The sequence below is a fragment of the Lipophrys pholis genome (assembly GCF_963383615.2).
Source record: "Lipophrys pholis genome assembly, chromosome: 16".
Classification (NCBI taxonomy): domain Eukaryota; kingdom Metazoa; phylum Chordata; class Actinopteri; order Blenniiformes; family Blenniidae; genus Lipophrys; species Lipophrys pholis.
Genome location: NC_137634.1, coordinates 18,311,499 through 18,326,392, shown reverse-complemented (window position 1 = coordinate 18,326,392; position 14,894 = coordinate 18,311,499). Strand labels below are relative to the sequence as shown.

Below are 14,894 nucleotides of genomic sequence, written 5' to 3'. Positions count from 1 at the left end.
CAGTGAATGACAAATTATTGATGTAGTTTGAGATGACTACCCAAGTCATCTCAAACTACATCAATAATTTGTTCATTATATTGTCACCAGCAGGGAATCAAATTCACCTCCAATAAATATATACATTCAAAGCACATTTCAGATAAAGAATAAAGTACTTGAAATTACAAAAATGCAGTTTTCATAATATTTGAAACTGTGGAGATATTTAGCTGATTATTAATAGATTACAGGGCACGCGCTCTATTTTACTGCATCAGTAAATACTTAAAAAAAGTTCCAAAACAAATTACTTAATAACATCAAAGTGAGTATTCATAATTTCTTATTTTCACCCTAGATTAAGACACATCACTTTCAAAACTTATTTATGAGGATGGATCTATCAGTTATTTGAAACAAACAAAAAAAGAAAGACAAACAAACAAAAATAAAGATAATTTGAGAATTTGACAGCCTGGTCCTTTTGTGAGGATATTTTATTCTTAATATCAAACAGTATTTATGATTAATTCCTCAAAATCAGCAAACACAATGGGACGTTTGATGTGTAACTGGATATCAGTTGTTCGTCTTGATGGCGTCTGTAGTAGCCTTCAGTGTGAGGATTTAATGATCACTTTGTATTGTCCTGTCCTTGGCAGCTAAAAAGCACAACATATTCTGCTCTTATAAATTCTTCCTGCATCACTCTCTGTCTCTTTTCGATTTCTCTCCCGCCCTCCTCCCCCCTGCAGCATACTTTATGTACTGATGCTTATTATGACTGTTGTTATGACAGTCTCCCTTGCACTTACATGCACACACCCGCTGCAGTTATTGTGGTGATTTACAACCCCCCCTTCTCCCACGGAGAGACACAGTAAGAGAGACACATGGAAGTTGTCTGTGAGGAAAGCTTTATGTCCACTGTAAACTAGCCACAGTGGCAACTCCACAGGGCCCGTCCCGCAAAGCAAAGCACAACCCCCTTAAGTCCATAGGTCTGCGATAATAACCTCTCAGGGATGAGAACTGAAACATTCACTCGGTTTAATAACTACACCCCATGTCACTTAACAAAAATAGGGAAAATAAACATGTAAACGACTGTTAACAGCTATTTGGGTAAATTGCGCGTATGCTACATGCTATAGGATTCTGTATTAATACAATTGAAAGAATTGTCAGTGCTGAGGTTGTACAACTGCACTGTTTCCTTCTATTGCTGTTTAATTGGACCTGTAATCAATGAAGTGCAACAAACAATCCCACATAGGATAAATCGCATAGAAAACGCACCTGTACACATGCGTGTTCGTGTACAGAGGACAGGTGCAGCATTTCCATGTATAGTTCAGCGTCTGCATCTCCAACATGACTCTGTGTGCATGTGCGCATTCATATGAGCCCCTGATGTTTCACATATCACAGAAAACCCTCCTCTTTGATGATGTGCATTGATGAGTGTGCAAAGGGAGCCAGTTTAGGAATTCGACATGGCAACAAGCATCTCTTCAGCCACACGTGCTGCGGTGCACAGTGTGCCAGAAAGAGCAGAGTGAGCCGTTACATAAGCAGTGGCTGGAGATGGAAGTGTTGGTAAGAGAGCACGTGCAGTCGAGGATCTGTTAGTGGAAGTCTAAGCCTACAAAAATATAAAAACTCTGTCATGTGTTTTAAAATCAGAAAAGTAAAAGCTTTAAGCAATTTGCAAAAGAAGCTTCCAGTATAATATGTAGGCAATACTTATTGAAATGTTTCTCTGTATACAACCATGGACGTATAGAATAATTCTGTTTTTTTGATTTTTATGGTAAAAAGGCTGTAACCCAAACAGAGGTTTTCGTAACGCCATCTAGCAAAGTCATTTTAGTCAAGCACGTACATCAGTGAACATGCTTGACTTGCCACTTCACTATTTATGTCTTCTGAGAAACCCCTGCTTAAACCCGTGCTTGTCAGCACCCAAAGCCAAATAAGGTACAAACAACAACAACATGACAAAACCTATTTAAATCAGACGAGGACTTCACTGAAAAAAAGCTGCTCCCATTTCCCAAACTCCATCCAGTCGATATCCAAACCTTCAGTTCCCAAGGTGCTGTGGGATGTCAGATCTGTAGCCAACAGGCATATTCAAAAATGCATGTTCAGCCTCTTTGCCAGGAAGTGGATGTGCCAGTCATGACAAAAAAGTTCCCTGAGACAGCAAGTTTATTTAACTTAGTTTTTCATGGATGATTGGTAGGCTTCTTACTTCAGTGAGCCACACCAGCATCCCACTGCTGGCTTGACTGTTTTTAATGTGTCCTAGATTTGCCATCAGGGAATGTTACTGCAATTTATCAAACTTCCTCGATTCGATGATGAATTATTAAACTGTTGTATGGGTTTCAGGTTTTGTCTGTGCATGAGTATGAGCAAATGTATCCACTGATATCGATGCACTGTGAATTTAATCTCATTCAAAGCTCTCAAGGTTTTATTTTTTCTCAGGATCAGTGAGTTTATGAGGTTACGTATCACATTTTTCATCACTTCTTGTTGCGATTTAATATTTTCTTTTTAGCTGTGACCTGTTTTTTCCCTTTCTTTTCCTTATAGCAGTACACATTTTTGCATACCATCAATTTCTTACCAGTGATATTGCATGAAACCTGGAATTCCCATTGCATCACAAACCTCCTTGTAAAACTTTTCAGAACGTGAATGTATATTTGTGAAGCGTGTCAAAAATGTCAAAACAGAGCATTGCTCTGTATTAAAAGTAACAATAATAACAATAATAAAACTTTGTAGATCACTTTAGTCTTTATGTTTACATGCTTGCCACAGTAATTCAAAATATAGAAAAGTACAGTATATCATACATTTGGATGTACAAATGCATGTTATTTCTGCCATTTTAAAGAGTCATGCATTTTGAATTTAGTTGTCTGAGTCTGCTCTGTAAGGAATGCATACAGAGCCCCCTCAAAGGAAATATGCTATTTTTTGATGCGATTTGAGGCGGTGGCCTTGCGTTCCAGTTCTGGGAAATAAAGAACACAAGAAATTGTTATGCAATTGAGCCCAACACACAAACTGCTCTCAATCCCAGACAGACTGTCGCGGCAAATAGAGCATACAAAGGGGTATTTTCTTCAACTGAATTTTAAGGCTGGAACATGTGGTCATGTTTCTGTATGTTAACGCTCCGTAAGACACGATCCCATACAATAAAGCAGGTGAATAAGTCTCACACATATGCTATACCCATCCTATCCTATATCAACTGACTAAAACTGACGCTCACACGCACACACACACACAAAAAAACTTCAACCATCTGTCCCCCCGTCCTTCTCTCTCTGACACATACACACTCTTTCACACAGTCTGTCTTAACCTCATGTTTCTATGAACAGAAGGAATTCCCCGTTGCTTTGTACTGAGAGTTTTTTTGACCTGCACTGCTGCCATTCCATTTGCTTTAGAGTGAACCTCATCCAATATTGAAGCCCAGTCAGGTTTAATCTGAGAGCTTGCAGTGGGGAAAGTGTTACACAGCTGTGCAAAATGCTTGCTTTTTTTGGAGTAACCGTCTGTTCTCCCTCCACCTCTCCTCTCTTTCACCTGTCTTTCTCCCCACCCCACCCCCACTCTATCCTTCTCTTTTCTCTATCCCACTTTCCCTCGCTGTCCTTCTTTGCCCCTGTCTGTGCACTTACAGGACTACACATTGACAATGTACTTCCAGCAGGCCTGGCGAGACAAGCGGCTGTCCTACACCGAGATCCCCCTCAATCTGACCCTAGATAACCGGGTGGCTGATCAGCTCTGGGTCCCTGACACCTATTTCCTCAATGACAAGAAATCATTTGTCCACGGTGTCACAGTGAAAAACAGAATGATTCGACTGCACCCAGATGGCACAGTGTTGTACGGTTTAAGGTGAGATTCTTTTATATCTGAAGACAGCACTTTTGATAACAGAAGAACAACTAGTCATTGTTGAAATGGATTTTCTTTTATCAGTTAATGTTAAACCATGCAGCAAAAATTACATTAATTTCCAATTACTGTTGCTACGCTATCCAAACGTAATCCGATCCTTTCTATATTCTGCATCACGCAAACAACCTGGCTTTAAAAAAAAAATAGAAAAAAAAATCTTGCAGCTTTAATGTAACAATGAGACAAAGATTGCTGCATTGGACTTAAGTCAGTAATTAGCTCATTAGAGGCAGATGAAGAAAACTACTGATGTGAGGTGCAATGTTGCCCCAGAGTGAACATTTTAATGTTGATGAAGTGACCTACTTGCGTCCTCATTTACAGGACATGTGCACATCACCAAGTAAAAGGCACTAAATTCAAGTCTTTTGCAAAGCCTATGCATAATTTACCTTAGCCCCCCCCCCCCCCCAAAAAAAAAAAAAAGCTCATGTATTTAGAGGAGGTGTAGGTGTAAAGCCTTGAAGTTTGACTGAAATGAAATTACTTTTTAGGTTGTTTTTTTTCCCCACATCCACCAGGGATGTGCACTGTTAACGTCAGTTCACAAGTTAATTAGCTGGTCAACTGCTGAATATTGAACTGCTTAGAAACTTTCCACTAAATGTCATCACACTTAGCTGTGGTTCTTTCACTGCTTCAGTACAGCTGCAAACAAAAGACTTTCAGTCTGGTCAGCATTACACTTCTCAACACACATTTGTTTATGTTTTCACCCCAATGTCGCTCAGCTCATGGACTCTATGCCAATCAAATACCCACATCTGCACCCTCCTTCAGGGGCTAAAGGAAAATGTTTTGTTTCTTGTCCCGGGTTAGAGGCTTGTAAAAGGGGGTGGCGGTGGCCAAGAAGATAGAGAAGCGGCTTTGGGATTGGAAGTTCACATTTCAGCTCCCACAGTGGACAGGTCACCACTGTGGGTGCCTGAGCATGACCCTTGACCTCCACCAGCTCCCGGGAGCGCCCTAATGCAGCTGCCCACCACATCTTATAAATAGGATGGGTAAATGTGGAAAAAGGGAATTCCCCCAATGGGATTAATACAATATGATATATGAGTTATTTAAATGATTTCAGTACTGACTTGATTTTACCTGCAAAACAGAAAACATGAATCAATTCTCCCAGACTTTGGGCAAGACGGTGAATCCCAGCTTCTACTAGGAAAAGGGAAAGGTACAACCTCACCAAGCATAAAGGAGGATCACTAATTAAATAATTAATCAATAGCTATAAATGTGATATTCGAATTGTGTCACTGAAAAAAATCATTCCACCTTAGGAAAAACACAATTAAAGCACATATGTTGGTAATTTTCTGAGAATTTATCCATGAATGGAAATTTTTAAAACAGATTGACACATGAATAATTGCAACCTTAATTTGAAAAAAATAAAACAGAAAAAAAAAAAGTGGGTGGGAAAGTGTTAAATATTGCAAAATTCTCTCCAAGGTGATAGATTTCATACATATCCATTATGTTCACATGATACACCCAGCTGTTTTCCAGATGCTGGAAACCAAACCCTCATTGTACCATAGAAATCCCTTTGAGTATTAACCCCTGAAAGTTAACATGTTGACAGTGCACTTCTCATCGCTCACCAATTTCGCCTCATCAGTTCATTTTGCAAATAGGTCTCCAAAGCCCAAACTCTATAAAAAGTTATTGAGAATCATAACTTCTTAATGACCATCATGGCAGCAAATTGGCACTGCTGTGAGAAGGGAAATTAAATAGAGAGATTGAGAGACAACAAGACAGAGTGAGAGAGTGTGAGGTGTATTAGCGTGGATTAGGAGTGAATCTCACTATTATTGTTCTCTCTGGTTTTTGGTTTTGTCTGTTTTGATTTCTCACCCACTGCCCGGGTATAGTGTTCATCATGTTATGACACAAGTACAGCACAAGGTCATTTGATTTGACTTTTTTATCATTTCACTACAGTTGAATGACAAGAAAAGGCATGGCAACTATTGAAAATACATGCTGATATATAAAAATACATGTATAATGTTAAAAATGGGAACTTTTTCACTTCTTAGAAAAGGAGACAAAAGTCCATTGTTTCTGCTGTTATTGTGACAGGAAGCTTTTCCTCAGTTGGCCCCCTACAACTTTTATTTGTACATATTCTTATAACTATGTCCTCTGTTGTACCCTATTTAGGCCTTGCAATATTTTTTTTAATCTCTTCATTTGTTCTTCTTTTTTCCATAGCTTTCACTTTGTGACAGATCATTTTCCATATTGTGTGTTCCTTTTTCTTCATTTTGTCAAATCCAGATTTAGTTGGTGCAATGCGTTCGGCAAGCCAGCACACTAACATGGAAATAATACCATTATGAGCTGATTGCTTTCATGTAGACTCAGACAAATGCAGGAAAACACCTCAATGAAATTTCCATGTGCGCATGATGTTACTCAGGATACTATATGATGCAAAACACACATAAACCGAGTGCAATTTAGATGAATGAGCATGCAATTTAGCATGCAGGAATTTAGTAAATCGGGCTCCATGTGTCTCAATTTATACCAAGGTGACTGTAGCTCCTCACAGACCACCATCCACTGAAGTGAAATTGTCCACTGAAGTTATCATTAATCAAAGTCTCACGCTTCACTGTTTAGCAGCTGATCACGGATGGAGAGTTGTGGCATCTCCACTGTTTGTGTGGGAGTTTTTCAGCTGTAGCGGCTCTGTTCACTGACCTTTAAAGCAGCTTTTGGAAGTCATTACACTTCTTGACTTTTTCGTTTTGCTTCTCATGGTCACACAACAAAATGTAAACAATATCCATGAAGTACTTATAATAGCTTGTGGCCTGACACATTTTTGTTATTTTAACAAGGGGTTATTTGCATAATCGTAGTAATGTGTTCATGTTTTTACAAAATGTGAAGAAATGAAATCAAACGGTTAAAATCCAAATATTATCACAGCAGCATCAGAGCAACATAACCTAGTAGAGTTTCTGTTACTGATTAAATATGAATGGTGCTTCATCATCGTATTCATGTGTGTCTCTCTTGCTTCAAAGCCAATGCTTTCATTGTCAGAAACATCAAAAGTGGACAAAACCAAACAGAAGGAAGCTGGAGGCAGTAGCAGCTTGTGAGAGCCAGATTATCTTGAATAGAACTCCCAATGTACACATTATTTTGGTGTGTAAAGGCATTTGTGTTACAGTGAATGACCTCCCGTATCAGCCCATCCATTGAATCCAATATGCAAATAACAAATCTATAATCACTTAAAATATGGGTTTGAAGATTCCCCCACTGCAGTGCAGAACTTGTGACACAAAGTCAGTGCAAATATTACTTTGGATGAAGTGGGATTAGTGTAAAACTGGGAGAAGAAATCCATCACCCTTGACACTCAATATCATGTAAGTAGGATGACCAGATTTTTGCAAATCCTGAATTGGGTCATGAAATCTTGTGCATGGCACTGTGTGCTCATAAATCCACACAGTACATGCAGATACAGCATATTACTGTCTCCTTAAAGCCTAATAAATAATGTGCAGATATTTAATTTGTCATGCAAATACAGTATTTTAGATTGGACAACATAAAACATTAATAGTCCCTGTGTTAATGATTTGTCCATTGTCGAGGAAACTATGATCCATACATGGGCCAAAAGAACAAGAATTAATTATAATGGGCTTCTCAAATCTATATCACTGATTCATAGCGTATAAAAAAAAATAAACATAAGTATTAAAATGATGGAATAATAATGCACATTTCGTATGGAAGCTCACAGACAGAGTCATTGTTAATTGTCTGATTAATTAATGCGACTTTAGGAAAATGTCTCGTACGTTTGAACTTTTCAAAGACTTCCCAACACCAACTTTGTGGAAACAGAGGAAAACATTTTAGAATCTGTTTTTTTTAAAGGTTGCCAGTAGTTCATATCAGCAGTATAATGAGACCTTTTTGCCATGACAAGCATCATGCAGCTTTTCCTGTTTTAAGAGGCTTTTCTTCCCTGACAGTCTTGTGGAACTCATGCATGCATAAGTGCAAGATCATTTCTTTCACAAAGTATCGACAGCACTTAAACCTTTTAATCAGAAAGAATCATCAATGGAAAGTAAAAAAAATAAAAAATAAAAGTTTATTTGGAATGTATCATCTATACACAATGATATGAAGAGGGCCGCACAAAGACATGTACGAACAGTTGATGAATATTTGTACATGCAGTAACTGTATGCATTGAACTGCCAGTTCATCCCAGAAACCCATTACGACGACTCAAAGGGAAACAAAACCAAGCCTTTCGTGGGATAATATACATTAATTTGCACAAATCTGTTCATATGCAAACTACAGTCTATTTTCTCCTCCTCCCCACAAATCAAATATCACGCTTTCATTGATCTTGAGAAAAGAATTCTAAAAAAAAAAAAAAAAAAAAAGCCCACCACTTCCCAGTTGTTCCTTTATTTACAAGGAAACAAGAGGAAAAATATGAATTGGCCTTTACAAGAATAACAATATGCCTCGCTGTATTTTTTAAATAGGTATGGGCTGGGGGAAAAAATAAATAAATAAATAAATACAGCCTTGAGGTCTTGTCTTTGTTCTTTGTTGGTGTTAGTTTGCTGCCCGATAGGAAAAAGAATTCTTTGATGAACTGACTCAAAAGAATGCAGCTGGAAGAAAAAACATTTAAAAAAAAAATAAAAAACTATATCAAAACATTCAGCCTTCTCAACCATTAAGGAGGGAGATTAGATTTATTCACTGGTGATTAATTAAGCATTCACGTTAATTTACAAGAAAACAATCAGATTTTGTCTTCCAACATTAAATATCAACCATTTTTCGATGAACATCCCAGTGTCTATGTTTTCATGGTAGGTTGTGGGTGGGAAGCAGCTGAGTATGGGGGATGACTGCTCTCTGAAAGCGGTCATTAAATATCAAATAATGTGTCTCTGGCACGCCGCTCATCGTTTTGTATCTGGAAGAAACCCATCAGGCAATGCCATTTAGGATATGTTTGACAACAAATTATCAACAGCTAACCAATGGGAAATAATGCATTACATGTACAGGCTATGCCTCTGAAGCAGATGTAGTTTATCAATGAAAAATGCATAAAGTGTCCCAACTAAACAGTTACCTTTTTTGCATGTTCGTGTGAGATCGAAGCATTTATTCTTAACAGTAGTGGTCTCAAAGTTGGAGGAGCGAATTTGGGATCTGATGTTCACTGGTTTGATTCCCATAATCAGTGGTTCACCATTCTGGCTCTCTGAGCAAGACCCCTGACCCAAATCAATAAAGTATGTTTAGTTCAGTTTTGTCTAAATGCCCCTATGTTAGAGTTCTCAGATTTTTTTTAATCAACTGTGTAAAAGTAAAATATACTATATTGATTTTATTCACTAAATGAAAAAGTCACATGGTGTGAAAATTGCAGGTTATTAAGGAAAGTGCAAGTATCGAAAAACTCCTTTTTTCAAATAAAAAAAGCACCATTTTTGTCCCACCCGCAGTTGCAGCCCTCTTCACCACGCACAGTCAGTCACAATGGCAGTGTAATTACTACTTAATGGCTCGCGTTTTCTCTACATGACCAACATGTCACTTCCACTGACTGACAAGGAAACCTGCAAAATTAACTTTAAACATTTACAGTCTCACTCCTCTGCTACAGCAGCCGGGACAAACCTTTATCAAACTGATATTGTTTATATGCAACTAATCTTAAAGCTTGGAGACCCCAAGAGCACAAAATGAAAGGTATCACAACAAACAAATCTTAATCTGACAAAAAAAGAAAAGAAAATCACAACCCTTGTGTTTGTGCCCTGCTAGTCGATCAGCTGCCACATGTGTGCATTTTACAAGGAGGATTTTACTCCGAGACATGCTACATGCTACATGCGAATGAGTTTTGTGGCTGACACACCAGCAATGCTACATGCTAAACATGAATAAAGTATGACTTATACACTCATTACCAGCGAGCGAGAGCATGTCAACTCAAGTCCCTCAAGCTAAAGTCTACAGTACGCGACGCTACGTACTGCCCCATGAGTACCGTAGACTGCAAGGCGGTTGGAGGTATGCTTATCATCGACGGAGATGCTTTCCGAAGGTGGTTTGCGGCAACACATAGCCTTCATGTATTGTTATCGTATGGAGTACATATTAGGCTTAATGACATTTAATAAGTACTTGTATCGGTACTCGGTATTAGCAAGTAGCTAAAGGTTAGCACTTTAAAAAAGTAGTATCGGTGCATCCCTACTGACTGTTTTGAAAAGTTTTTTTTTTAGAGAATATATTCAGGCAAGCCGTATTGTTGTAAGCAAAACATTATTGTTTAAACTGCTTAGAAAATTACTATTACATGTGCTGCAGCATTTGAAACGTGGCAAAACACAGAGAAGTCAACACATTTGTTTGGCCTGAATCTCCGTGACGGTTGGAAACCCTGAATTGACCTCTCAAGTTTTATTCAGAATCCTTGAGCACAGTCTGGTAAATATGGAGGGGTCAAGGAAGGTAATGCAACATATGGTGCTCAGTTGGTGTGACTGGCAGTATTTTCAGGCTGTAGCCAAGCAACCGCGGACTAAACTAAGACTGAATGTGAAATGTGGCTGCGTTGTGGACCACTTAATGGATTGGAGGAGCTGGAATGTATGTGAAAGTGAATGGAAGGACATGCAGCTGCAAACACAATCAGCCACTTAGAGGCAAACACATCCGTTGACTGACAGGCAACACAACAAACAAGAATGCACACACATTGGTCCAACAGAAACATGCACAGCCTTTACCTTTCCCGCACTCCCTTCAAAAACTCTGCCAAGGGCTCTTGCTCCGAGTTCTACACCACTGACTCCATCTTGACACAGAGATCAGAAAGTTGCTAGAAAGTAAGCGGCAATTTACTCCTTGGTTAAACACTTGGAAGTCACAGAACCCCATCACCAGCAGCAAATCCATCAGAAAGAAAGAAATGCTGACAAAGACAGAGGACAAGACAAAAAAGGAGAATCCATCGAAACCTCTTAGGCTCAAACAACCTCACCGTTACACTCACAGGGGTGGAAATCCCCGAGGTGTGTAATATAAAGCGTCATGTTAATGCTGCAATTCTTCCTTTTGAACTTCTTTACTGGTATTAAACAGGAACGGTATGATAGCAACATCCCTTTACTGTCCCACCTGACATCCCCTGTCCTAAAATATTCTCTCATCTCCTGCCTTTCATCTTTTCACTCCTGTGGTCTCATATGCCTTGCTGCACTCTCATGAAATTAATTCAGAGAATTGTGTATCTCCAGTAAATAACACCATTGGCTGTTTTTCAGCAAAAAATAAGAAAAAAAATTTATACATTGGACTTCGGTTATTGTTTGCTTGGGGAAAAGACAATCATTCAAAGTTATGCTTTGTGTTCCTGAGTCTACAGAGGATAGAGCTGATTAGTCAGAAATATATCCAATTTTTAATTTACATTACACAATAGGAATATTTCTGGCCATTCCTTTCCTGCTGTATCACATTTTCTAGCATTTCATGAACTCTCGATTTTGCATACATTTAATGTAACAGCAATCGAATCAATGTGGTTAAGTTAAAACTGCACTTTTTCAAACACCTTGCACAACCCAACTAATCATAGAGGTAAAGATGTGCATAGAAATAATAGTAAATAAAGGTCAAAAAGAAAAAAAAAAGTAAAGAACAATAAAGATCATGTTTTTCATACAGATGTATAATTGTCATACATAGATGTATAATGAAATCAATACTAGCTCAGATAAGTAATACAGCATACATAACCTTTGATGCCCAAGCAATTCTGAGGCAGTAGTTTAATCATGGTCGATTGAACCAGCTATGTACAAAGTACTTGTGCGTTTGGGGATGATCTACTAAAGGTTTGCGTGTATAAAAATGGGTGCAAACATTTTGCATCGCACCTGATGGACCCGCAAAATAACTTAATACCCATTTAGCACATTAGCCTTTATTAATATGGCATACGAGGCATGTCTCCCCATATTGCACAAGATACTGTGAGGAGTATATGATGAATGATTAATGTGAATAATGTACACTGCGTTATGTGATTTGCTACCTCTGAAAACATTTACATTGTTTTATTGTTTAAAAAGAACATGCAAATCATCCTTAAGGAGAGATTCTGCAATTATTGGGAATATACACTAGCTGAATCTCCATGACGTTTATTCACAGGCGTAATTAAAAGATAATTTCTGTTTTGTAAGTGTGCAATTGAGCACTTTTTTGCTGAATCCTTGTAAATCAGGTCCCACGTTATTGTGTGATTCATCAAGACTAAAGTTTATGTTTTGAGCTGAAAAAATGTTTCTTTGGGTAAATAAGATTGCTAAATAAACTGAGAATATATTATACGCCATGATATTTTGAAGAAATGGGTTTTCAATTTGATTGGTAATTTTTTTTGTCCCACCGGTCCACCGTATGCTGTATGTGGTGAGCTTGGTTTCTCAGACGCACACACACACAATGGGAGGCCTCTCACTGACAACAAGGGCTTCATGACGTTACTGTGGCAACACTGCATCAAGTCGTTGCTTACAAACAGTTTGACGTTAACTGTTTTGTGTCGCTGTTCAGGACGAAATGACGCCAATCTGGGAAATGTTGAAATTTGGAATACAAATGCACTGAAATCGCTGTGGCTATTTCAATGGCGCGATAGTCAAAGATACTGAAGAGACGGTAAAGAACATAAGAGGGGCCGAGAAGCACAAAGACACACAGGGGTGATTATCTCTGCTGTGTAACAGAGGCTTGGTCTCAAGATGAGCCTCTCCACTGGCACAAATTTATCTATGTTGTCAGGTGTGCCTAGACGATTACCCACCATGCTGTGCAGCTCTGTAGCAACCGCCTCAGTGGGAGTCAAGTTCCCACACAAGACCAGAGCCAGGAAAAGAATGGCAGCCTATTACTCACAGCCTCGTCCTTATGTTCACTTCACAAAGTCTGATGGACAGCATTACCTTATCTATTGACTCATGGTTGGCAGCTGTTATTATCCCTTATTATCCTACCATGTCTACTTGTTTTGATAGTCGCTGGAAGGTTAAATACTTTCATGTCGACACGTACGGAGAATGTAATCGGATAGGAGCAGTAGAGCAGAAGGGGGCTGCACCTTGGCTAGAGCGGTGTGAACCCGGGGTAAAACTAGTTATCACTGTGGGTTTCATTCGCAGTTCATTCATTACAATCCCAACAATCAAGTTCTTTTGATCAACCCCTTTCATCAATGGCTTTTTGCCTGTTTTGCTCATACAACTCATCATTTAATATTCAAAACATTTGAAACTAATTCTTAAATGGTTTTCTTGTTAGAGAAATAACAGTCGAAAACAAATTGATTAAAATGTTTGTTGTGATTGCCTCTCATCACTGACTGTTTTAAAATCACAACATGTTCTTGTGTCATGATTCGATTTTGCTCGTAAATTAGTTTGACCCAACAGATCAGTGTCTTTTTTCTTTTTTTTTCTTTCTCAAACCTCTTGTATCTTGTCAACACAATCTCCCTTGAGGCCATCCTAGCTGAAATGAAGATGATAATCTCCCACTGTATTGATCTTTTTTTTTTTTTCTCAACAGAGTCAGGCAGTGTTGATTTGTGACACCTCAGGTGCTAGATATGAAAGCTCGGTGTCATTTCAACTTATGATGTACATTACTCAATGGACATACTTCCTTCGACACTTCTTGGGCTCTGCACAATGTTGAAAGGACTATTGAAAGACTTTTATATCTGTTTGATTAAGGTTATTTGTTGTGGTTCTAAGGTCATTTATTTCCATTGGTGGTAAAGGAGATAACTTTATCTGCGTAAATATTAACATTTAGAATGAATTTTTTTTTTCCCGAGCAGCATTGGGCTAGTGCTTTGTATACATTTCTCTCTCAAGTGACACTTAATGGGTAGAAAAAAATTCCAATGCTTTGATTTTAAGTGGAGGCAAACATAAATAAATAAATAAACAACATCCTCCCACTCTTTCTTTTATTCTTGTTTATTTGCGCACTGTTCACTCTCAACAACAATGTTCACAAAGCAAAGCACTGTGATTTAAAACAAGAGAGACAGGGCTGGACAAAATGCGACAGGATATGCGCTCACAACAAAGCATTTTCAATTAACATACCTAGAACAAAATCTCTTGGAAACATTAAATGAAAGGGAAGTAACACATTATTATATCAGAAGATTGTAAGATATTTTCACTTGATGGATTGATCCAAAGATAAAAACTACAGAAGCATCACTTGTATTTGTCATTTTTAAAGTTTTTTTGGTTTAGCTTTTAATTAGTTGATCATTTAACTTTTTATTTTTCTTATTTTTCTGACGTAACCAATGTTTTAGTTCAATTTGTTTTATTTTATTTATCGATTAATTTTATAAGCTCTTATTTATTTTACCTTAGGCTGTGGCATCTCTCAATGATCTTTGATCTTGGTATTATTTTGTTTTTTTAAAGCTTGTAAAGCACTTTGTGGAACATAATGTATGAAAAGTGCTATAGAAATAAAGTTTAATTTGATTCTTAGTCTGTCCATGCCAGTTGCATTTCCAGCCTATTGTACCACTGTACACATAAACACAGGCTGTAGGTGAATACACAGAGATTTATGTTTTAGTGATTCTTCAGTAAAAATCATCATCCGTTGGCTGTATTCAACTCCTTCAATAAACTGCAATGACTTCTCTGCATCATCAAATGTTGTATCGGCAATAAAAGTGTATTTTAATACACATAATTATCTTCACTTGACGACTTGCCATTGCATCCTACATATTGTATGACAATACCATACAGTTATCAGAGCACAAACACGACTACAGC

General features: G+C 38.0%; 1 protein-coding gene across 1 annotated transcript in view; it reads left to right on the top strand.

Moving 5' to 3' along the window:
- Positions 1-14,894, top strand: part of gabrb2b (gamma-aminobutyric acid type A receptor subunit beta2b) — a 63,289-nt gene that overhangs the window by 26,301 nt on the left and 22,094 nt on the right. Inside the window, exon 4 of the mRNA XM_080483718.1 lies at positions 3,695-3,915. Within this exon, the coding sequence (XP_080339844.1) occupies positions 3,695-3,915 (221 nt within the window). The remainder of the gene's footprint in view (positions 1-3,694; positions 3,916-14,894) is intronic.